At 39.6% G+C, this 26,411-nt stretch overlaps 2 protein-coding genes across 2 annotated transcripts in view; one reads left to right on the forward strand and one right to left on the reverse strand.

Annotated features, from left to right (window-relative positions):
• Positions 1-8,400, reverse strand: part of LOC139115508 (uncharacterized) — a 74,953-nt gene extending 66,553 nt beyond the window's left edge. The window contains exons 1-4 of the mRNA XM_070677645.1: positions 8,128-8,400; positions 6,238-6,398; positions 4,194-4,263; positions 3,425-3,465 (exon numbers count right to left, since the gene is read on the reverse strand). Coding sequence (XP_070533746.1) covers positions 3,425-3,465; positions 4,194-4,263; positions 6,238-6,398; positions 8,128-8,389 — 534 coding nt within the window. The 5' untranslated portion in view covers positions 8,390-8,400. The remainder of the gene's footprint in view (positions 1-3,424; positions 3,466-4,193; positions 4,264-6,237; positions 6,399-8,127) is intronic.
• A 4,647-nt stretch (positions 8,401-13,047) lies between these two features.
• LOC139115505 (uncharacterized) lies at positions 13,048-23,601 on the forward strand. Its single transcript, XM_070677641.1, has 4 exons — positions 13,048-13,410; positions 19,710-20,355; positions 21,526-21,645; positions 22,174-23,601. The coding sequence occupies exons 1-2, from the start codon at positions 13,116-13,118 to the stop codon at positions 20,123-20,125; spliced, it is 711 nt and encodes a 236-aa protein (XP_070533742.1). The 5' UTR covers positions 13,048-13,115; the 3' UTR covers positions 20,126-20,355; positions 21,526-21,645; positions 22,174-23,601.
• Positions 23,602-26,411: the final 2,810 nt, after the last annotated feature.

The raw sequence follows: 26,411 nt of genomic DNA on the forward strand, positions 1-26,411 counted from the left end.
ACATGCGTGGCGAAAGAAGAGCTTGTTTATCCATTCTTTTGTTTATGAGCTTAGATTTACAATTTTACAGGAGATGCGTCAAAAATAAAACCACACTGGCATTTAAATCACTGTGCGAAAGCACAGTGACGTGATGCGTCACGGGGCTTTCGCACAGTGATTCAAATGCCTGTTGTTAAAACCAACGAAATTGTGCAGATTGCGAAAAAATGCAAAATATTTTAAGTTTTCAGAACAGTATCTTCTGAACAATTTCATCGTCAAAGACGTTCCCATTATTGTAATCGCCGCCGAGATCGCCCATACAGTAAGAGGCCAGAATTCAGTCACTGGTGACAGATGCTTCAATACTCGGTTTCGGCATGGGTCTGTAGTTCCGGTAGTGTCATTCACGAAAAGGCAAAATCATGTTGATGCGTATTTCTGTGGTACTATTTCCTGGTTGTGCCGATGTATCCGGCGTTTGTTCTGGCCGCGGCGACATTCCACTAAAGAATCTAAGGCCGGGGCACTCAACAAATCTGTTCATTAAGGGACGGGACACAAATTACAGGGGGGGGGGTGGGCCGGTGTTTTTTGGGGGTGGGTCGCCATTTTTCGCGCGAGCATTTTTGAAGGGTCATAAAATTTTGTGCAAGCCTATGGGGGAAGGTCACCTTTTTTCATGCATCAAAGCTGAAATTGCATGTGCACGTTATGGAATACTGAAAAAAGAAAAAATACCTCCTGGCACTTTCATTTTCTGCCATTACCATTTTCGGTGCGCCCTTCGGGCGCAAATTTCAGGTATAATAAACAATGTATTGATGATCCAAGCAGCCACATTGATTTAAGTTGTCATGATTTCTACTTATTCAACACTATTGTGCATAACTGTCCCCTATAATAACTCTTTCAATAACAATTTGGGAGATTACTTATTTGACATCATTCTCCCATTGACAATACATTGGGTATAGGTCGGTGTCAAACGTTCATGTCGCTGTATGTACATTTTTTAATTTTTTGAGGACATTGACAGAATACAAACTGTTCAGAATAGTGCATAGTGTCATCAATAACAACTGGAAGCTTCAGGTCGAACAACTTTTGAATAACAATTTAGGATCAGATAACCTATGAGTTATTTGTAGTTTCCTCATAGCCTACAATGTATAGTGAATCAACATTTTGGTGAAATTCCAAAATCAAATTTCTTGCACAACAATTGACTTGAAACCACTCTAGTCTAATCATGAATATTAATACTAATAATTAGGTGTACAAAATGCACAGGTTTACCAAGTTTTGTATTGGAAAAAAATTATTCATAGTTTCATCATAGACTGCCATGTATAGTGAATGGACATTTCAGTGAAATTCCAAAATCAAATTTCTTGCACACCCATTGACTTGAAACTACTCTAGTCTAATCATGAACATTAATACCAATAATCAAGTGTACATAAATGCACAGATTTTCCTATTTTTGTATTGGAAAAAAATTATTCATAGGGTTTCACCATAGACTGCCATGTATAGTGAATCAACATTTCGGTGAAATTCCAAAATCAAATTTCTTACACACACATGGACTTGTAACCACTCTAGTCTAATCAAGAACATAAATATCAATAATCAAGCATACATAAATACACAGATTTGCCAAGTTTTGCATTTAAAAAAATTATTCATAGTTTCTTCATAGACTACAATGTATAATGGATCCACATTTCATGCGAAATTCCAAAAACAAAGTTATTGTACACAGATGCACGTGTTACCACCCTCTTCTAATCAAGCACAATTATGTCAATTATTCAGGGTCATATATACACAAATAGTGCATATTTTTAATTCTGAAAATTTTTTTTACAGTTTTGTCATAGACTCCCATGTATAGTGGATCAACATTTTATGCGAAATTCCAAAAACAAAGTTATTGTACACAGATGCACATTTTACCACCCTCTTCTAATCAAGCACAACTATGTCAATTATTGAGGGTCATATATGCACAAATAGCATATTTTTAATTCTGAAAATTTTTTGACAGTGTTGTCATAGACTCCCATGTATAATTTTGTCATAGACTCCCATGTATAGTGGATCAACATTTTGACAGAAATTCCAAAATCAAATATCTTGTTCACATGTGCACTTGTAAACAACCCATGCTAATCAAGTATATCTATATCAGTTATTAAACATCTGTATATGAACAGATATAGCTAGTTTTATACTGGAAAATACACGTTCGTAGTTTTCTTATAGTCGACTACATGTATAGTGAATCAACATTATCGATAAAATCTAAAAATTACATTTTTTGTACAGGCATGCACTTTTTACCTGCCACTTCAAGCAAAGTACATTTACATGAATTATCACACACATATGATTTGATATTTCTTGGACAACGCGTTATATCGGCCACATTTTGCCTTCCTTTCGGGAGGGCAACTTAAAAAGTATAGCAAGTCAGAAGGGGGTCTTTAACACATTGCGGGTTTTTTTGGGGGGGTATTGAGTAACAGGGGAGGGTCACTTATTTTCATGCACGGATAAGGGGGAGGGTCACTAATTTTTGTGCATGAACTTTTGAAGGGTCACTATTTTTTACGCAGCGGTTTTTCGAAAAACACCGGCCCACCCCCCCCCCCTGTAATTTATGTCCAGTCCCTAATGAAAGTTTCCTGGTGGTATTCATTTACTTTGCGGATCATTTTGGGAAAAGCCCAACAGGCGGACACGCACGACACGAGCAACTTTCGGCGGTGTGCGGGGGTTGAAGAGCGTTCGTGAGCCTCAGTGAGCGTAGGAGAAAGACGTACCGTGCAGAGCAACTAGTCTATAGTGGGCGTGGGTGGACGGGGAAGTTCCGAACAGCTTTTTCTTTACCTTCAAAAGTTTGGTTTTGTTCAAAGTACCCTAGGATAGTCTTTACAGATAAAAAACCTGTTAGAAATTTTCTTTTGAAATCGTCTGTTGGCGCATGAGACCAATTATTTATTTATTTATTAAATAATTTATTTATTTATTTATTTATTTATTTATTTATTTATTTATTTATTTGTTTGTTTGTTTATTTATCATTCTTATATTGTGTTTGTGTTTCTTTTAATTCTTTTTATGTGGAGTTCCAATGTGTATCAAATAGACGACATGAGTATTTGTTGGATGCATGTTCGCAAATGCGAATTCATTGCGAATAAGTTACGAATTTCACCAAAACTTGTTCCTCTTTCTTCGTGAACAGTATAACACTGCGGGGACAAGTTGTAACGCAAAGTGGGAAGCTGATTGTCAGAAAGGGTAATCGGATTTTGAAAGATTACATTTTATCGTTACCAGCAAACCAGTGGAACATCATCTCAGTACCGATGGTGCACTTAAAATCATTCAGTTGACTTTCTCGACAAGTGAAAAGTGATTCATATATTACCTGTGACCTGCTTCCGAAGCACCGTTCCCAAAGTAAGCGTCCTGCAAGTGAAATACAAATACATGGGAACAACATGTAGAGTTATACTGTACTCCAGCGACCGCGCTTGCATGCGTTTTGAATCACACCAATACAACTGCATTGCATTTCTTAAACGCTCTACTTCAGGTAGTACGCGCATCGAAATTGAAAGACTTCAGTTTTTTCTCAAATATTCCTTCACGAAACATTTGGTCATTCTCTTAATAAAGCAAGAAGGGTTACCGTACACATTTTGGTACCACAGAAACAAGTTACTATCATTTTCGATATTTGAAATTCAACATGACCGTCGTCCCTGTGTTAACTCTATGGGGAAAATTATTTTTTATTTTCATAAAACTAAGACGGCGAAAAGTTTACTTACTTCAAGAGCTTTAATATGAGCCAAAAAAGCGATAGACAAGGAAATAATTGTAAAAATTTGAGCGCTCGAATATCTGTGTCCGGAGGCACATTCTCCCTTTACTTAAAATACTATGACCCAAGACCTATGATCTCAACGGAATTCCGGTGAACTGCCAATTCTACGAAATTCATGAAGTCACATTGAACGGTGCGCTCAATTATTCAGTCTTGCGTAATCTTCTCTCTTTGGGTTCGATATGTTGAAGTGAAACTGCAAGATTTCCGGAACTTTACTGTCAATGTGCACGCGTTGAATGATAGTGCACGCTATCTCATGCGATATCTGCATAGCCAGTACACGGCCATTGGTGCAGCCACCTACCTGTTTCGTTTCGTATGACGTCTAACGTTGCGGCGGACGATGATGGTCTTGAGAATGCTCTGCTTAATCTCTGGTACAGAAATTGAAGAAAACAAAGACGGATTATAAATTGAATTGGTGTGAAAACTGTTAAGACTGATCAATTCACTGGGAAAAATATAGAAATCTTTCCTTCATTGAACGATAACACGATGTGAAAGTATGAGAATACAATTAAGGGCACTGGTTTGGTTGTTACGAAAGGGAATATTGTTGGAATCAACAGGCTCCGTACACTCTAATCACTTTTCAAAATTCATAGACTTAAGGGTTTTCGGCAATTTTAAGGGACTTTTGGCGACGTAAAAATTATCATTTTCCATGTATCATTTTCACAGGGTATCATTTTGATATCATTTTAGGCCTACACTTTATTTTTCCGATATTACGACCGATCATTTCGTGATTAAAAAAAAATTGTGGGCGACTTATCAATTTTCTATGACATTCCCGCACTAATTTTGATTGTCAGGAACTTTAAGGACTTTTCAGGGGACCTTCGAAATTCAATGATTTTCAAAGACTTTCAGGGAGTGTATAAGACCTCGGTTACTTTTTACAAGCTTCCGTTTAGGTCATACGTGTCAGTAGACCGGGAAAGGATTGTAAGAGTTTGAGAATCCGAGTACCTGTCCCCTATGTCAAAATTAAGCAAATGTGATCATAAATTTTGATTTTTCCTGAATTCATGTAATCTATTACTTAGTGTAAATAATATGGCCGATGAGTGGTTGTGTAATTCCATACATAACAGAGAAAAAAAGAGAGAGAGAGAGAGAGAGAGAGAGAGAGAGAGAGAGAGAGAGAGAGAGAGAGAGAGGAGAGAAAAAAGAGAGAGGTCGCTGTCGACCTACAAGTAAATTATTCAGCGAGAAATCAACCAAATATTGCAGAACACAAGAAGATTGTGCAAGGCCGTACTTGCTTATGCGAAATGGTTGTGTCCATAGTATTTTTGTGGAGAAGTTAACCTTGAAGTTTAAGATTTCAAAGATGCATAATGGTACAAATGTGGCGAATCTAGTTGTATAAGAATGTTCATACAGTCGAGTACCTATCGGCATCCTAAGCTACCACTGTATTGAAACACCGATCACATGGCTTGCGGGGCTTGATCCACTGCTGAGATTCAAGGCCTGTTAAGGTAGAACGCACCTCGGGGACAGATGGTCGGACTCTAAAATTTCTACAATTCTTTTCTGGTCTACCACTTGTGGGGGGCTCATTTTAAAGTCTTGAAAGAAAAACTATCACGGACTTAGTTTTTCGAAAATCCAAAATTTAATCTTCCTCATAGAGTAAACAGAGGAATGGCGGCCATTTTGAATTTCAAATATCACAAAATGTTGGGTAATTTGTTTCGCTGGTTCCAAACTTTGCACAGTGACCCCCGATTTTTATTGTTGATTTGATAAGAAAATGGTTGAAAGTTTCATTCAGGAAAGTTCGGGCAAAAGTTTAAGCCTTTCACTTTCGAGGCGCATACTACCTTAAAGAGTCTTGATTTGAAAGATTTCACAGATCTGGGCTAAATTTAATTTCCTGTTTCTGATAGGCGTGGAAGTACCCGTATGCATAAACACTGTCAAATTTCCTTTCAAAGCACTTTACAGCCCTTTAGATTTTAAGTAGCTGTAATTTAAGCCCCTGTTGAACGCATGTGTACATGGCGACAGCAGTGCACACAGTAACGTAGACTGAATGTCCCTTCGGATATGTATATAGATTGACCTGTTTTATTTCTCTGTTACGGTACCGTGGCAGGTGAATTTTATGACTACCAATACACGTAAATTCGATCTAAGTCGTTGGAATTTAATTTTCTCAAAATTTAACCTTAGGATCATGGCAGCTACTTTCACTTCCTTCCGAGTCCCTTTTCTAAAAATACGAAAACCGAGAGGTGAAAATTTGCTAAATCATGTTTTACTGCTAATATTTATGAGAATCTGAGAGACATAATTCTCCAACTTTGAGACAACTAAAAGTGGAGTTCGTTATTTACTTTGCGAACGTCTTCAAAAGATCGGATCTTCTTTTCCAACTGCTCTGTGACGTCAGTAAGGGCAAAGGTCACAACTTTGGTGTTGTTGGTCCCTATCGAATACAGGAGTCGAGATATTGCCTTGATGTGATCGGATGTGTGTTGAAGTAATTCCAAAACATCTACTCGAAGAAAAACAATGAAGCTTGCGTTAGATTGTCGGCAGAAGGAATATTACCATGTTTGTGCAAAATTTCCCCGCAGATTATTTTGTTTTGAAGTCTTACAACCCCCCACCCCCACCCCACCCTCAACCATTTTTTTCTTCATCCCTGCCTGTAATATGTCAGGATACACTTTGCCGGAAATTGTCGTTCGTTTCTGGTGAAATCTTTGACAAACAATTGAATTTATTAAAGTAGGCCTATATAACATGTGGACTAGCCGTGGTCAGAGGGCGGCATTTCAACGTGCGTGCCAACGGAGGAGAAAAGATATACACACAGACAGAAAATGATGAAAACGCGTCGTAATGGTTCAAAAGGTTAACATTGGACAATACTGTCAGAACGTCAATTTCCCAACATCCTGACTCCAAAGGTCACGTGACTGCTTCGTGTTTTTAAAACCGCCTTTGAGGAAATACCCGAACAGTGAAGGGAAGTTGTGGTGCGACAAATCAATGAATTCTGGAAGTGAACAATGGTTAGCAATTGTGTCTGTTCTTTGTAAAACCATATCCAAGGCTGTACGGACTTCACCAGCTGAAGTTCCGCTTCCCAGTGAATATATATATATATATATATATATATATATATATATATATATATATATATATATATATATATATATATATATATATATATATATCCAACCTATTACGGAAATATTGCAGAGGATGCACGATTACATCGGCGCAGCGTATAGCTATAGCCCGATGAGGACAAATTTGCATTCAAGGTCGGATTTATAAGATGTAAAAGACAGTCAGCTTTTAATGGTAAACAGTATGATTCGCTTTCTGTTTTCGAATGACGATACATCTGCCCCTGACATGCTTTTGATAGCTTCAATGTCAAGGTCAAGTGGTGAAAATGGTTACGTCCCCCTCTGCGTATCACAAGCTTACATGTACCTTAGCTGGAACGTCTCATGTAGTCCTGTAGTTTGTCGTTCTACTTCAAGACATCGTGGTGAATGGACCGTGTCAAGACCCATGACGAAATGCCGTGTCAGTTTTCAACTTGTTTTCAACTTTCGACTGTTTGTGCGCGATGTCCGATGTCATTTTTGACAGGTGAATTATAGTTAATAGCAGAATTCATGGTTTTAACATGTCAATAATGCTCCATATTCCACGCAATTCGTTGCGTCACCAACGCTAAGTAATACATTTTAAGGATACCAATAGTGAGGTGTTGCAGCTGCTGTCCATTTGGAGTGTCATACTGTATAAATATACCACTTCATAGAGGGACACCCCGTGTAATAACAAAGACATTCTTAACAGAGACGTGTCGTAACTGGTCAGCTGGGCCTATTCAAGGTAAAATGCACCGTGGAGACAGATGTTCAGACTCATATTGTTCCAATATTCTTTCTGGTCTACCGCTGGCGCGGGGGGGGGGGGGCGCTCATTTTGAAGTCTTTATCGTCATTTTTCTGAAAATCGAAATTTTAAATTAAATGTTTTTCAAAAGGTTGCAAAGGTAACCCTTGACTTTTATTCTTGATTTCGATAGAGGATGGTGTCAAGTGAGGAAAGTTGGAACAAAAGTTCAAGTTAAAGCCTTTCAGTTTCGAGGCGCATACTACCTAAAATATTCAAGTTTTGGCTGCAAAAGTCTGTCCTAGTAGAGGCCGGAGAGTTGTTCGCAAGAACATGTTTGATTGTGTAACAGACGGTCCTACCTTCTCTCTCTTGCGCCGTCAGTCCATCCATGTGTTCAACAAACAAGCCGAACGACGTCTCTTCGATAATGTCAATGAATGGTGTAAGTGTTCCCTTGAGGCTCACTGAGAGCTTCGGCAAATCTTCTTCCAGAAGCTCATAGAGATTGCGAAGACCCGTCAAGGGTTTCAAGAATTTCTCGGCAATCGTTACATCAGACTGGGAAGCCATTTTGAGAAGAGTCTGATCTCCAGTGCATTTAAATGTCACATTGACACACATTAACAGCCATCGCTAAGGCATACTCTGCCTATAATTAGCCACAAAGAGCGCTATTCTGCATAGCTGACAGTGTTTGGAACCCACCCTGGGGAAACAGTGATTACTCACCATAATAATAGCGTTTACTTGCACTACATCCGAGTGAAAAACGTTATTGTAATACGTTAGCAACCCTTCGTACATAAGAACTATGAGAAAGTTCTGTGTACACACAATGGACATAGCTCTATTGACTAAAGTACCGACAGAGGAAAGTGGACTTCATCGCGCTCTGAGAATTCACTTCGCTTTATTAGTGTGACAATCGGCTGTTGTTACAAAAACAAACAGGAAAACAAAGAGAGGTACGTGTCTAGTAATAGTATTGTCAAATCTCGTCGGCAGTTTCAACTAAAAATCTGATTTGGGCAGCTTTCAAAGACTCGGTTGACCTTTTCATTCAATTAATGAACGTATTAGTTGTTTGGATTGTAGTCAAACAAATATATTCTGCATTCTGTGGTTTTAAGTCGGTGTATGTTATCGCGGTGTTTCCCTTGATTTACTCATTGAGAAAGCACACTCCCGCTAGTGGGAAGGTATAACTGTTGTCTCAGCTCTGCAGTCGTTCCTATTTCCAATCCTCGATGAGACGCACGCTGTTGATGGTGGTGTAAAGTATTCTGACGACATAAATTACAGTGTACTAGTATAATGTTTTAGATGCTTTAAATTTTAATTTTAACCATGCAATTTTAATCGTAATACTTGCAGAAGCCTGGATAATTACCAAAAGCAATACATTGACTCTAAATCATATTAAAATCAGGTGAAGCAATAGCAACTTTCCATTATTCACTCGTACTTTGCTACATTCTCGCAAGCTTACCAACGTTCGGAAGGACTCAGAGAGACATTTTCTATCAGCATTTCATCAAAAGAGACCCTGGTGCTTAGTTCGAATTATGGATAGCATATAGGTGAAACATTACCTAAACGCGATGCTTTCCTCAGATCAGGGGAAATATACTTTGCTCAGCCAACCAACTCTTTCGAGTCGTACCAGTGTCCAGTCCGTTAGTTCAAAGCTTTGCGTATTGACGCGATCTGATGTTGATTTACTGCCAAGGTTTTACATTAATTCCTCTGAAATGACAATGTTAAGTTGAAACTTACTGTCTAGTTTACATGTTTTACTTTATGTATGTGGAAAGTTCAAGTGCTGACCTAAACTGATGTAATTATTCGCTGCTTTTACCCGTAACATCGCGTAACGAGTGAATGGCAGACTATAACGATGGCGTTACCGGTTAGCCACTAGATGGCGCCCATCATTAGAAAAAGCATTTTCGCGTTAAAACAACTGATTCTTTTTGGTACTTTATGTCACGGCATCTGCAGTACCCAACACTCCCCTTTTGTCGACCAAATCAAGCTAAGCGTGTCGAAACGCTCAGTTGTCATTTTTATGTAAGGTTGACTAAGTTGTTGCCAAAATAAACATTGTTCCATGATGATATAAACGACTGTCGTGCCGTAGGGTATGTCAGTGTTGACTGCGAGGGCGCATGACCTGATACGCACGGCTGGCCAGAAAGCCATTTGGAAAATTGTAATCATATGTTTTCACATGCTATTGACTCTTCTTCAGTAATTTGAACAATTTCAAGATTTGGCTATAAAAGTTAAAGCTAAGTTGGCAACTGCCTGCCTCTAATTGTGAAGTTTCCCTAACAGCCCACTTCTTTTCCCCTCTCCCCATTGAATAAGGAAACTCCCCTCTGCCCTCTGTTCTCCCCACGATTTTAGCACCCTCCTACCCGAAAGTGTCTGAATTACCGAATAGCATTCCCTGCCCATCCGCTAGGCGCTTTAAGTCCAAATTGTCAAATGAGCAAAGGAATCAAATTGCCTCCCCCCCCCCCAACACACGGGTTGCAAATACTGATTGCGGCAAATATCGTAATAACCCGCGTCATTCCACGGGATACAGTCAAAACCCTGAACGTTAACACTGGACCTCCCTAATGCTGCAAACTTGCGCTGAGGGATGTTATTCCCATAGGAAGGGCTATGGAAGTGTGCTGCTCGATCACTTTTTCCACAGTACGAAAGAACATCCCTAAAGATGGATCACTTTTAAAATGAAGACAAGAAATTAACCTTTTAAGCTAACAATTCTCTAGTGGTAATAACCTCAGGCTCAGAACCCCTGTGAATTATATATTCCGGAAAGTCTAGATATGGGGAAACATTTTGGTTACCATAGTGTCACCATTGTTTACATAACTGTCACGTGACAGGTAATTTGCATAACCGTTCAAAATCGGTTTCCCTATGTTTTGTTTCAATGCTTTGAGATATGTGGCTGAAATTTGTGTGAGTGCACGCTGTCCTACGGATCTTCCAAAGTATGTCTCAGAATTTTTTTAACCTTATTAAACCATTTTTATGCCAGAAAAACTTCAAGAGCGGTGACTATAACCCTAGTTTACTTCTTTAAAATTGTGCTCAAAAAAAAACAAAGCCAGATTTTAAAAATCTGAGACACACTTTGAAGAGCGTTGTAACAGGTTGCATCCCAGAAAGTTTGAGTCGGAATTTTGAATTTTGAGAAAAACGTAGGCAAAAAACCGACATTTGAAAGGTTATGCAAATTACCTGTCACGTGATAATTATGTAAACAATGGTGACACTGTTGTTACCAAAATGTTCCCTATATATCTAGGCTTTCAGAAATGTACAATTTACGGGGGTTCTGAGCTTATTAGCCATCAGAGAATTGTTAGATTAAGAAGGTTAATTTATTGACTTGGAACCTTAAATATCGGTCAGTAAAGAAGGAATGTCCTAATACGCCGGGGAGACCTTCATATGCAGTAGCATAACGGTAACCCCTATCAATGCGTCAACTTTTTGGAATATTCATGCATAGATATTTTCAGCTCGGGCGACACACCCCGTATGAAAATATTGGTACTATCCCTCTCCCCCCTCCTCCGGGCTTGCTGTACTTGGCCAACGGAAATAAAACATGGGCTATTCCGGGCAGCATATGGGTCACACATCCATACAGATTTGCTGGACGAAATGTCCCGCCATGGGGGCTGCCTTGAAAATGTGAAAAAATGAAAAACGAAAAGGGAAAAACAAGTGAAAAGAACAGTGTTTTATATGGCTTCAAGGGAGTAGAAACACAGATGAATATAGTCAAAATTGCCAGGAGCAATTCTTTAAAAGATACTCTTTAGGGGTGGACCATTTGATATCCTGGGGGGTCTGGAAGATTTAAGAGGTTGCATTTTTTTCGTAGCTGATCCACTGTTCATTTTTTTTCATTCTCTGATTACCGGTAACTTTTTTCTTGCACTCCTCATTTTGATATTTATTTTTCTCGACAACAATATACAGTCAACTACTATGTGCGGAGTAAAATGTTGATGCACACGACACAGGTAAACAAAAAGTGGAATACAAATTCAAAATATATATATATATATATATATATATATATATATATATATATATATATATATATATATATATATATATATATATATATATACTTTATAATTTTTAGGTTATATTTTAAATATTCAGTCATTCTGTGTGTTAATGAAATTGTTGTCATGTCAGTTGTAAAATAGGAACTTAAAAGTGTCAATTCTCAGTGTCAATTACAGTATGTTGAATGAGCTGTGAATGTATTCCGCACTTTTTATGCATAACCAGATGTCCAAAACTGTTGTAAGAAAAATGTGATTGTGAAATATTAGTGCATGTTGCTTTCTAATGCTGAATTCTCAAAGAGAAAACAGAAAAGTATCAGGAACTTGTCATGCTTTTCATATGAACTGCAGATTTCATAATGTTTAGTACACTTTGCAAAACAGACTTTCAATTTACAGACATCAAGATATTTCTTACATAAGCTTATATCTCTGTTATATTAAAGTACTGCGCCTGAAGGGCGCGCCGAAAAATATAAATATCCCGATGTCTTTGATATATATATCTGATATATGAAAGTCATGTGGCTGAAGGGCATGCTGAAAAATATGTTTGATATTTTAAAGTAGCGCACCCGAAGGGCACGCCGAAAAATTTTAAAATACAGATATCTCTGATATATATGTCTGATATATTAAAGTTTCGCGCTTGGAACTGGGGCTCTGAAAAATATCTTATTATATAGTAACCAATGCAAGTGAATGATGAAATTTGTGGCTTGCACGATGTATTTTAGGCAACTTATGAGCTATCTTTTTTTCTCAAGACCCTCTGGCTGAATTTTTTTTCATTGACATTCGCTGAGAATAATTTTTTGAAGATCTTCCAGACCCCCCCAGGGATATCAAATGGTCTACCCCTTATCTTTACACACTATCATACATCTCTATCATACTTATTATTGTCGTAGGTTTGGTGCATCACAACATCACGTCTCATTTCAAAAAAAATAACCTGTATCCAAATCTATGTCTGACTCAATATTTATATTCCTGACACACATCCACAATTGAAGAATTAATTTCCATAAATATGTTACTTTCGTTTTGTCCCAACCATGGGCATCAGAGCGGAAGGCCGATCCACTGTCTACACAACATTATTACAAATGTAATCCACTGCACGAAGTACATGTATTCACTGTCCCAGACAAACAAAAAACAAGCCCACTTGCGCATGCGTGAACGCCATTTGCGGAAATTCTCGGAAGCGAGTGCGTTGTTGAGGCCATACCAACATGGGCGACAGCGGTAAACATCGACTGTTTGTGTTTTCTAAGCTTGAATCTTTTGCAAAAGCCCGTGATGAAGTCAATAAACTCCTCAAAGAATGTCTACGCGAGAGGCCTGACGTGGATGTGACAGATTACCACGGTTCTGCTGTTGGCGTTGGCAAGAAGTACAAGACGATAACTGCAGCAGTCGTCATCGACAAACGACAAACCCGATGTCTGATAACACCTAGTCGACGGGACAGAAATGTAGATCATTGGGACGAATTGAGAACTCTGTACAGACAGACGATCCCACATGGTGAGAACGATTGCTTTCCAGCAAGTTTCGAAAAATGTGAACATTTCGTCAGACTTCGTTTAACCGTGGTCCGTCCCGTGGTTTATATTTCCGTCGCTTTGGTGATTCGTGGTGCACTTTGCACCTCATAGCCTAATATGTTACAGGCACGACAGGCGTTATCATATAAAGCTCGAGTACCAAATCGGTAGACATTACCCGATCCCAGACTATAAAATTCGTGTTTACAGTGTCTGAAAATAACCACCCTTCAGAGACGGTTCGATTTCGTAATTCTCACCTGAGAGCAGCCCGCCCTCAGTTCAAGTACGTTCCACAGGCGCCCGTAGTGCGTCGGCGGATCGCATTTTCCTTGTCTGACTAGCATTGCATCTCGCTGGCTTGGCAGGTTGCATGTTCTGAATCTAGGCTACGTCGCTACAGCAACTCAGCACAGTTCCCCCGTTCAGGTTTCTTAAATGCTGATCTTTTGTAGTATTTTAATGTCGTACAATTTCCTGAACAACTTAAAGCGCAGCTACCAAAAACATAGTGCTATTTTTAGTAGGTGATAGCGCTATTTTACAGAGGTGACAAATAGGTGACAAAGAGGTGAAAGTTTTGTGTACAGAGCTTTATTTCCAACTGAAACAATGGATATCTACTTGAAATCTACCTACACCTATTACAAAACTACAAGCTAACAGGTAGGTCTATCATAGGCGATAAGTAGTAATTTCAGCGAAATATTTATGAGATGCAAATTAAGTCATTTAAATATCTACGAAAATCTACTGCACACCTACCACTTGCCTCACCTGGAAAAAAAGGATTTCAACCTACATGATACCTACAGAAATCTACTAGTCACCTACTGAGACACCTACCTTGTACCTAGTACAGACCTACGACAGACCTACTAACATGCCTACATAAATCTGCAACACACCTACTAAGATACAACTAGCACCTATTAGTGACCTATGATAGACCTATGTATGTGACCACAGTAACTACATTCTAAAAAGCACGGAAATGCACATTTGATCAAGTAACATTACAATTTATGAATTGAGAATTTTAGCAATCTTTGGTTCGAAAATTTTACAAGAAATTTATTTTTTTTATGTGCTTGTGCTTAGACTCCAGTTAACTTACATGCTTGGCTTGTTTCTGTGGAATAATATCGTCCCTTGAACTTGACCATGGTTACATCCACAGACAAACATCGCTCAGAATTTTCTAAGATTATACCGGTGATCATGTTCCACGAATTCGACGAATTTTCCAAAGCTTGTCAATTGCAGGATCACCTCTTTTATGTATTACTCTGTCACTGTCAACAAAGTTAATTAACATGTCTCTCGGCATAGTAGCACTGAAGGCAGGCACTGGATCAAGTTGGCCAGAAATTCAAGCTAAAATATTTGAAAAACATGCATGCATATGATCAACCAGATCCATCTTGGTGTTACTACGTAGTCCGAAACAAACTTGAAAATGTTCATTCAAAAATGTTCCGGGTTCTCAAGATGTTCTCAGGCCATTTTGACTTAGAATCATTTTGCTTCGCCTCCATGCTGTTCAGTTAGTTCGCGTATCGTTCTATTCCCACATCCAACTCATTGTACCTCCATCGGCTTCGGGTAAGGATGTAGCTGTAGTTCAATATTACAACAGGTACCGTCATTCTCCGATTACGAACTTCCCGCCATGACCAACATCAATGTTCTTATCGTCAAGCCATCTCTCGTTTCAAATTCATGACTCCACTCACCCGAATCGTTGTCAGAATTACCGCAACTTGAAGTTGTTGAAGCATACGATGTTGGTCTTGAATCGATGTTAGCGTTATTTCCGGGTTGATCATTACTCAACTTTATTATCAGTCGATTCATGGCAATCACATAGTCGAACCAGAGACTGAGAGTATATGTCATCCTCGATGTCAGGACTTGGTAAAACCATAAATGACTCACTGCTGCTACCACAAAAAATGTCAGTAAAGCGATGTCCAACCTCCGTGCAATCGCTCAGATCGGCCAATTTTAACATTTGGGTCGAAAACTCGGTGCAATACGGAACCAAAACAAGAGCAAAGGTCACATAAATATTCACCAGCCTGCAGCCGACAAACTTTTTGCATAAGAAAGGCCGGGAAATCCCAATGATCAATTGGGTGTACCCCTGTAGGCAGAATTCTTTATTCAAATAGGGTTTAAAGTTCAACCACGGCTTTTACGTTTGTTCGCCTGTGAGGGCGCCTCAATTTTCCTTTAGGTGCTTGATAGGTCATGATAGGTCTATGTAGGTGTGCTTTACCTACACAAATCTATTTGTCACCTACAGTTGATCTAATACAGAAGTAGGTGTAAGATAGGTGTTATTAGGTACTAAGGAGATGCATAACAAGACTTATTCCTGAAGACCTACAAGTAAAATGACACCTATTTAACACCCTTGAGATCTACCAAAACTCCTAAGAACCTACAAAAAATAGCGCTATATCTACTATAAATAGCGCTATCTTTTTGGTAAGGGAGTGGTCGTCGCGCTGCGCGTGCGCGATTTTTTTGTTGATAAACATAAATGTTTGTAAACATAAGTCTTCTCAACTTCAATCGGAGTGAGATGGGAGCGGTCCCTCACTTTGTTAACGCCTTTGTAAGACTCAACATCATGCAATAGTAAAATATTAAGATCGGAAACGAACTTCAGTGGTGTATTTCTATCTATAAACTCATGTAAGGCTACGAACATTGAGACACTCTGCACATTATGTCGCTGAGTTCACTGCATGCAGTCACAGTGAATAAATGGGTTTGATCGCGCGCGGTCACGCTGGTTGTACACAATGCTATGTACAGCACAGTAAAAATACATCACTAAAATGATCAACATTGTATAGATATATATATATGTAGACCAGCAACAAGCACAATGCCTAACACAAAACTTACACTCAAGACCATGATCGGCAAGCCAGAGCAGGACACGGGAGATGCTGTTGCTTTGATAAGGGAGAAGGTCACCGCATTGGCGTACACGCATATATGAGAGAATCCGATCCCACAACCATGCAGCTGCTCAACGTACCGGCCCCGTGACGACTTGGCCCACGAACCACTGTTGATCACCATTTCTTACATGACAGGACACAATAGACAAAACGAGCGGGTTTTCGCGGCATTTGGCAGGAAAATTGCACGGCTACGCCTAGACGTATCGAGAGACCTTGTGTGCGTCATGTGCAGTGATCAACTAGCTAGTGTAGGCCTACCGGTGCTACGCAAACTTCGTTGTTGTACCTCCTGATTGCCGGGTAGGTCTGAATCCTCTTTCAAATGAGATAACCCCCACATAACAAGAAGACCTATGAAAGGTCCTTCGCTTGACTTGATACCTGTACTCGGAATTCTCGTTTGCACCCCCAACGGGGTAAACTTCGTAGTGGAGTTGGATTCTCCACAGCCGAGTGTAGCGCGCCATATACCCGGTTCTCTTGACACTGACGTTCATGCAGACCACGGAACAGATGTTTCTTGCTGCAGCGGGCATTGCTCTGCGAGCTGTAGATTTCTGTAGCTTGCGTTTTTGTCAATTGTACTCCTGTTGGGCCTCTTGAAATGAAAGTTCTCGTCCTTGCTAGCGATGTCGTAGACCAGAGCCCGGTCATTGATAGTCTGTTGGCATATACACGCGTACGGGTAAGTGTTTAGCTCCATGGCTCGAGCGAGCCCCATTCAACTGATTCAAGAAAATCATGATCAAATGTGATCTCAATCCAGCGTGTAATTACTGTTCAATATTCAGCAGATATTTACAGTCCGGTTATGTCCTTATAGAGGATAGTAGGGAAGAGCCAATGGCGTACCGTATATGTAATGAAATTAAGGCAAGAACCAATCACGTACTGTATATGTAACAAGGGTCAAAGGTTACGTTGGTTTCACTTTGTTCAGATCGCGATATGACCTGACCAGTCCGGGTTATGTCCATAGAGAGGATAGTACGATTGACCAATCAGCGAACCTGCCGCCGCCAACGTCATGAATACTTAACCATGCAAACCTTGGCTCGTACATTGCAACGAGTTTGGAACTTTTCGGCTTGATTTCGCCCTTTATTTTTAGCACTGGGTAGTTTTTAGATATAGACGTTACGCACAATGTTCAGTGCGGCCGAGATGGTGACCGACACAAGTGGTTAGTACATTGAAAATTACTTTTTGGATGAATTTCCTGGCCGGGTACGGCTCCCAGAAATCAGCATTTGACCCTTGTAAATCTACAGTAAGTTATTTGTCGCCAAATATCGCCTATTTTTGGTCAAATTTCAATTAACCTTGCCATCTGCAGTATGCAGAATTTTTCAAGCTTTACAAAGATGGGTCAACTGTTTTAGTCGGTCATCGGAGCACGATGGAGCACGATTTTTTCGATCACCATGCGTTCCCGGTACGATTGACCCTTCGCTCAGAAAAACGCGCGCCGGATCAATCGCCGAGAAGTTAACCAAAAGCTGGAAAAGAGAACGAAAAACGTCCAATAACTCTTTGTCGAATATGGTTAAGGGTAAAGAAACTCAGAAAACTATTCCTGAAGAAATCTTACAATTTTTAACACGGTAGAACGTCGCCAATCGACTGGAGCTAAGATACTTCCGGGTAGCCAACAGTCTCACTCGATCGGTGGATCTGTCAGGTCATATCGCGATCTGAACAAAGTGAACCAACGTAACCTTTGACCCTTGTTACATATAACAGTACGTGATTGTTCTTGCCTTAATTTCATTACATATACGGTACGCCATTGGCTCTTCCCTACTATCCTCTATATGGACATAACCCGGACTGCTGACAGATCCACCGATCGAGTGAGACTGTTGGCTACCCGGAAGTATCTTAGCTCCAGTCGATTGGCGACGTTCTACCGTGTTAAAAATTGTAAGATTTCTTCAGGAATAGTTTTCTGAGTTTCTTTACCCTTGACCATATTCGACAAAGAGTTATTGGACGTTTTTCGTTCTCTTTTCCAGCTTTTGGTTAACTTCTCGGCGATTGATCCGGCGCGCGTTTTTCTGAGCGAAGGGTCAATCGTACCGGAAACGCATGGTGATCGAAAAAATCGTGCTCCATCGTGCTCCGATGACCGACTAAAACAGTTGACCATCTTTGTAAAGCTTGAAAAATTCTGCATACTGCAGATGGCAAGGTTAAATTGAAATTTGACCAAAAATAGGCGATATTTGGCGACAAATAACTTACTGTAGATTTACAAGGGTCAAATGCTGATTTCTAAGAGCCGTACCCGGCCAGGAAATTCATCCAAATAAGTAATTTTCAATGTACTAACCACTTGTGTTGGTCACCATCTCGGCCGCACTGAACATTGTGCGTAACGTCTACAACTAAAAACTACCCAGTGCTAAAAATAAAGGGCGAAATCAAGCCGAAAAGTTCCAAACTCGTTGCAATGTACGAGCCAAGGTTTGCATGGTTACGTATTCATGACGTTGGCGGCGGCAGGTTCGCTGATTGGTCAATCGTACTATCCTCTCTATGGACATAACCCGGACTGATTTAACTTAGATTAATTGACCTTTTATTGCGTGTTAGATTTGGTAAGTTGGTATGCTTGTGACAAATCAGCCGCCATATCAGCAGCAATATCGCAAACATAATAATCAACCCGTAACCTCATGCGGCATTCTCGGATATGTTGTCAACAAGGGGGACCCCCTCAGGAGTATGCGCAGCGCGACGACCACTGCGCTTCAACCTTTCAAGCTCTTCACCCTACGAGCGGTATACATTCAACCGACATTGTATGATAATTTTGCCTTTTGAAGAATTCAAGGGTCAATACACACTCATGAGTGAGTCACAATCCCGCCACACACTTTGATTTGGTGCTGGGACATGATGAACTTGAACACAAAATAACTAACGCATTAATTTGCTGTTGGTGTTTACATTATTCCACTCAGAGTGGAGTTCTCTTGCCATTGCCTTCGGAATAAAAGTAAACATATTTGCACATCGAAATACCGGTGCAAAAAGTCACCACATTTCGATATCATAACTATAATTAAGTTTTTTGAGAAGTACCAGAGACCCTTAGGGTTTATGGAAATACATGCCGAAAAAATGAGTAAAAGAATACGTATGTTTTTATTTCTTGAGCGTGCACTCAACTGGCACAAGAAAACAAAAGTTTCGGGTTGGAAAAATCTATTGGCGATGACAAGCATTACAGTTCACTTTTTATCAGTTGTTGGATACTATTTGATTGATTAGGTCTTTGTCTCCTGTGTATCAGGTTCAATATTGCTGTTTATTTACGGTGACGATTGGTCAAAGGATGAAGATACAATGGTCAGCAAAAAATGGTTTGATATATGGAGATACAACGATACCACTGCATACGAACTTGCCTTTAGAAGCAGATGTTTCACTTTAGACAAGAAGCTCAATGAAAAACATAGAGAAACCCTGGAACGTTACTTTTCTGTCGTTGAGAAGCTCGCGCCAGGAGGAGAGAAAAATTGTAAGTTGAAGGTGTCCGTCGCAGGAAATGACGAAAGAGTGTCCCTAAACGCGTATCTTAAAACACACCCATTCCTCACATCTCAAAGCCCCGATGACGCGGCCACGATAGAGTACAAAAGCGTGTTCCCTCCTGAAGTGACAGGTAAAAGTCTTACGAGGATTACGGAACGACAGTTTGTTTTCTAGACTTTGAGCATCCAATTCAGGTTTGTGACAGTGAAAAGAAGAATTCGACAAAGACGTCATACACCGATTGGAGTCCGCAAAGGAAAGGTCAATTGCAAGTAGGGTGTCGGGCCTTTTTAATAAGCGTCGTCTACCTCGACGATTGTTATCTTCTGTCATTGTACCGACTGCTGCCATCTGATGCGCAATGATTTGAAAGAGTACAAAAAAACAACTGAATAAGTTATACAGTAAGTATTCGCCTAGACTTGGTTTAAGTCTTTCATTTGTAAATGATTTGTGATTTGTGTGCTGCTTTCATGTGAAACGTGTGAGTGCCAATGGGTGAACGCGATCTTTGGGCACGGTCCCTCCGTGCTTTGGGTGGGGAGTTTCGCCCGTGAATCCGACAGACACTAACTCCCCACTGGGCAGACTCAAAAGGTAACGCGTTCGATCGCTAGTAAAACCTGACCTCGGCTGGAGTTTTCTCATTGACTACCATGTATAGTGAATCAAAGTTTTAAATTAAATCCAAAAATTAATTTCTTGTACACACATCCACTTTTTACCTACCACTTCAAGTACATTAGGCGCTATAAAATAAATTCTTTGCTTTGTCCGCAGTGAAACATTCAGAGTGCCATGCATCACGCAGCATTTACTTAAATGTCGCAAAAAACGCTATGTCGTGCGATCGTTGAGAAATTGCAACCCACTTCAAAAAACACTGGCCTTCCCCGTGTAATTTCTGTCCAGTCCTTCACACAACTCATTCAAACTTTTCATCATCATAAACTTAGCAATATAAAATGTGACCGTCCCTCAGACTAATTTTTGTAAAATATGACCCTCCCTGAGGCAAGTTGTAAAATGTAGGCAACCCCCTCTTAATGAGTGGAGGCTCCCTATACAATATTATGTAACTGACGATGGGTTATTTTCACATGCACAAGTTAGATAATCGAAATTTATTGCATTTTCCGTCAGATCCCAATTTTATTAGTATCACTAACCGAGAATGTGAGACCGCTATGTAATATTAACCCAAAACTTAGAGTAATTTATCAAATCTTAACCCAATATGTAATAACATATTATGCATGTAATATAATTATCTTACATACATAATTTCAACATGTGTTATTATACATCGACGTACATAAACAGTACGTTTCGTATCAGTGGACACGGAGTATATATGTCGCCTATGTGAATTATCATTGCAACCCAATATTTGTTCGCTTTTCATCCGTCATGTAAGGAATACAAAGCTCGATAAGCATTAGTTACAAATATGTCGAATTTGTCAAACCATTACCCAGTAGCTACATTGCAGAATGTCACTTTACCGCAAAGCTTGAAAATTTACTATAATTGAATATCATATATCATTCTGATTCTGAAAAAAATCCCCACAGGTAAACAACTTTGGCAAGCATTTCCTGCGTACGATTCAATAACTGACCGGCAAGACCAAGAAGAGGGTGTTCAGTTACTGCAAGAATATACAGATGAGATGATACGCTTCTGTACTCCCGGTAAAATATCTATATTTGTCAGATTTTTTTTTGCTTTCAAACAGGCTTCTCGTTTGCTATTCTTGGCAGATTTGTCATTGTATGCGGTTGCTGGAAAAAACTCCAATCTGACATAGAGGATTTTTTTTCACATTTGAGCAAGATCGCCTCTTGACTGTCTGAAACAAGCCAACTGTTATTAGGCAACCTAAAAAAATGGCATTCAATTTTGTGCAAACAGGAAACTTAACAGCCATAATTTACATGTTACCTTAATTCTTCACGTTCCTTGTGTTCGCCTATAACGGTAATTTAATCACGCGAATTTTTCTCCTCACTCTTAACCTCACCTCTGGTGGCAGAAGGTAAAGTTTATCCTAAAATAGTTCTGGCGTTTTGCATACTTTTTCCTTGAGTCATCGATCCGTGGAAACTACCTTATTTTTTATCAAGGGCGATGACTTAGACAAGGCGTCCATTAGTTTTGCCATCGCTCGCTTGATGACTTTTTGGTGTTTCAATCTTTCACATCTTATTTTTTTCTTTCAGGCGTGGTCATTGAAGGTGAAGACAAAGATAAAAGAAAAACAGGGCGATCTATGCCAGGCTGCACATCAGACAAAGTTGAAAGTTGTGAGAGCGAGGATACCATTTTTATGCGTTAGAGAGAAAATTGAGTACAAAATTCAGATTGCCAATAAAATGTTTCTGAATACGTGACTTAACTAGATACAAAAGTAGTAAAATATTTGATGGAATTATCATAAGGATTGAACTCTAACATTGAGCTTTTCGTAACAGCTAGACAGTCATTCGACTCGGTTCTATTACAAGTTCCATTAGCATAAACTTTTGATATACTTTCCGTTATTATTATCTACTGTTGTAAACACACTTTCTTGTTCTACTCCGAAATGATCTCTACATACTTAGCTCTCAACTTGTCAACACAGCCACTGTGTGTGTTATGTTCTGATTTTTTAAACATTTAATCCAGACTAGAATTCATTTGTCTCGACAAGTAACATTGCAGAGTGTATACAATATATGTCTATACAACGTCGTACTACTTTTCGTTTCAACGTATAAAGTAGAAGTGTACTGCTATGGCCACTTTCATGGAGCTATTGGTGATAGAGATATCTGCCCTAGTGTATGTATAAATTCCTATCTTTGAACGGTCCCCGATACCGTGGTATATACAGTCTACGGTCTTTTACATTGTTGGTTTAGGGGTGTGCCGCTAATGGAGGTTAAAGCTCAATCTATATCCGAGAATTATCAGATTCGCCATTCACGACTTATTACGACTAATGTTGTCTGCATAATTTCTATATACTATTTGTACCGTAGATTAAATGAAAAGAATTATAGTAATCTTTCAAAATATAAAAAATTCAGTCTACTTCTTGATGATAAGATGTTGGACTGAACACATTACCACTCTGTCATTTGAACTTGAACTTGATCTGGAAAAGCACAGTATTACTCGTATTACCCTGTATTGTTTATCATTTTGGATATTTGGAAAAGTTATGGCAAAAGTCACCGCTAGAATTGTGGCGTTTTTCGTAAGTAACAGATGAAATCATATAAATATTACAATATTTGATAATTGTATATTTTTATTATGATAATCCAGCATATTGAATGTTTATGTGTGATTTTTGGTAATACAGTCTATCATTGTAAAGAACCTTGCCAACCTTAGAACAGCCTTTTTTCAAACTTATGAGATGTACACAATTTTCGAAATGCCCGGGATTTTGTAATTGAAACGAAAAATGTTCTTTTTATCTTTCTAACGGGGAAAAGTCCGTATGCATTGCCCGATGTCTTAAAACGGAAAACATTCAACGTAGTTCTCGCTCTCCAGAAACTGATCTGTGCTTCTGAGGTGGCAGTGATATCGGGTTTCATGTAGAGCGCCACGAGCGGTGAAACCGGCTGTAGCGCTCGCTAACTTCACAAACGCACCGTCTTCCCCCATCTACATGTACTGTCTTCTGTCTACACCACATTTACGTGTAATATACTTAAAACTCAAAGTACTGGAAGAGACTTAACTGAACGCTTTTGCGGAAATTCTCGGAAATGAGTGCGTTGTTGATGAGGTCATACTAACATGGGCGACAGCAGTAGACCAAAAAAACACCGACTGTTTGTGTGTTCTAAGCTTGAATCTTTTGCAAAAGCCCGTGATGAGGTCAGAAACTCCTCGAAGAATGTCTAGGAGATGTCGACGTGGATGTGACAGATTACCACAGCTCTGCAGTTGATTTCGCGGCAATAAGTACAAGATAACTGTAGTTGTGGTCATCGACACACGAAAAACCCGTTGCTGATAACACCTAGTCGAAGGGACAGAAATCTAGATCATTGGGACGAATTTAGAACTCTTTTTCCGAGAGACGATCCCATTTTGTGAGAACATCTGCTTTCAAGCAAGTTTTGAATAATGTGAACACTTTCTTTAACCGCGGTCCGTCCTGCAATCTTTCTTTCCTTCCACTTTGTTAATGCGTACCGCTTGCTGCACTTTGCACATCATCTGTGAACAGGCATGACAGGCGATATAGTATAAAGTTCGAGCACTAAATAGGTAGACATTACCCGATCACAAGTTGTAAGCGTAAGGGACCGTCTCAGATTGTCGCAGAAGTTCAAGAAACGAAATTCCTTCGTTTAGATCAAAACCCCCTCCCCTAAACGAAACTTCAAAGTGCGAAATGTTTATGTCTGCCTGAGAGTACAATGTTGCATTTTGCTATAGCTATATACTAAAGGCGTATTCCCCTTGCCACATTACAATTAAAGTAATCGATCAGATTTGAGTACTAACAGGGCATTTTACCGCATAAAAGTTTCATTTTATTGTACTTTCCTTTTTGCATCTCTTGTGCTGTTCTTTGTCTTTGTGAACACGCAATTTCTACTTGGTAGGGGCGGTAAATAAGCGAGAAACTTTGACAAGGGGGCCTAGCATGTTCAATCATATTAAACGACTATGACCAGGTGCATTACAAGTGAGAATAAAGACATCTAGTGGTTAGAGCAGACGCTTATAAATAGCACATTTAAAAAAAAATATACTTTTTGTCTTTGTATAATTTGATGAATGAAAATCTGACAATCTGAGACGGTCCTAATGTTCATAGTGTCAGAAAATAATCACCAGAGACAAAATAACCAGAGACAGTCTAGTTTGAGACTGTTCGTACTCTTCATCTGAGAGCACCCGCCCTCAGTTCAAGTACATTCCACAGCCGCCTGTAGTGCGTCGACGGTTCGCATTTTCCTTGCCGGCCAGCTTTACGTCTCGCTGGCTTAGCCGCTTTATGTTTGTTAATCAGAGCTGTAGTCGCTACAGCCACAGTCCCCCCCCCCCCCCCCCGTTTTTTTCTGCAGCAAGATGCAACAGCCATTGCGATAAACACTCATCTTTTAAAGCATTGCACTTTCGTACTGCTTGACCCTCGTAATATTCACCCTACACGCATGAGCCGAGCTTTCTATGACTCTACAAAGCAATGTTTTATACCGCTATCATATGCTTCAACCGACAGATTACGAGCGTAAAGTTGGCGTCATCCTCATCCTAACCCTCAGGGGTCACGCGAAAATGAGTATGAGGATCACACTACAGCGTCAGCTTCACAAGCATCAGATCCGATTATTCCCGATGCGTCTGATGGAATGACAAGTGTAAAAACGACTGTAAAAATGTGCTCCAAGTTTTCATATCACTTTAAATGATAATCAAAACACCGGGGCGTTTGTATTTCATAATATTTAGTAACCTCTCTAATATCTCGTTCCTCACGATGTAGTTACGACACAACATTCTTAGCCCTTAATTCGAATGCTGTATGTTTAATACGTCGACTTTTCAGGCCTCAAGTCAAAGTTATATAAGTTCATTGATGTACTATACGTTCTCTAAATAAATAAGGGCTTTCATGCCGCCTCTCATGGTGGCCATTTTGCACATTTCGGACCACGGATGTCCTTTCTGCGTAAATTTTCGGAAAATCTTAACGCAAGAGTTGACAGGACACCAACAAGCACATCCACGGATCATAGACTGAAGATTTTGAACACTAGTTTTGAAAGAACTGAGGTTCTATTTTTAAGTTGTGGGCGAATTTTCATATCATTTATCCGTCATCGGGTACCGTCACTTCGGCATACTTTAGATACGACGCTGAAGCTGACGCTAAGTAGCGTCATTTTCAGTGTCAGCCAGAAAGGTCACTTGAGGCACAGGGATATATTCGGGACAATAAATACTGATATGATAAAAATCAAACACGTTTCATTGTCAACTAGTTTTTTTTTCTGTCTGCTCTTCTCTTACCTATACCTGGGACTAGTATACCTACTAGTAGTTAGGCATATTCGTCCCAGCCTATACGCTCTACTCGCTTGAGGCGTGATGGACTGCCCACTGTGTCAGATATGCGTAGTAAAATGCGCCCTCTTCTTGCTTCCGCGCGTGACTTGAATCCGTTGTGGGATTATCAAGTCTTGACTCGATAATCCTGCAAAATGTTCAGGTCACGCGAGGTAAAACTGTTTGAAAATGACATTGAACACTGATATTTTTTACATTTTTTGCATGATCAGTGTTTGAGTCACAATATTCAACAACCAAACAATGACAATACAATTTGTGAAAAACAGTTCTGTTTGCCAGAGACTGAAGACAATTTACGTTTTGAAATCTCAAAAATATTTGGAAATTGTGTTCAATTCGATAAATCGTACATCTTTTTTTTCTCATTGCC

This window comes from Ptychodera flava, chromosome 17, assembly GCF_041260155.1.
Source record: "Ptychodera flava strain L36383 chromosome 17, AS_Pfla_20210202, whole genome shotgun sequence".
NCBI lineage: Eukaryota > Metazoa > Hemichordata > Enteropneusta > Ptychoderidae > Ptychodera > Ptychodera flava.

Bases quoted from the DNA above. Each gene is read 5' to 3' on its own strand.
- LOC139115505 (XM_070677641.1), top strand. From the start codon at position 13,116: ATGGGCGACAGCGGTAAACATCGACTGTTTGTGTTTTCTAAGCTTGAA. The intron at 13,411-19,709 runs GTGAGAACGATT...CCTGTGTATCAG, and splicing joins CAGACAGACGATCCCACATG to GTTCAATATTGCTGTTTATT.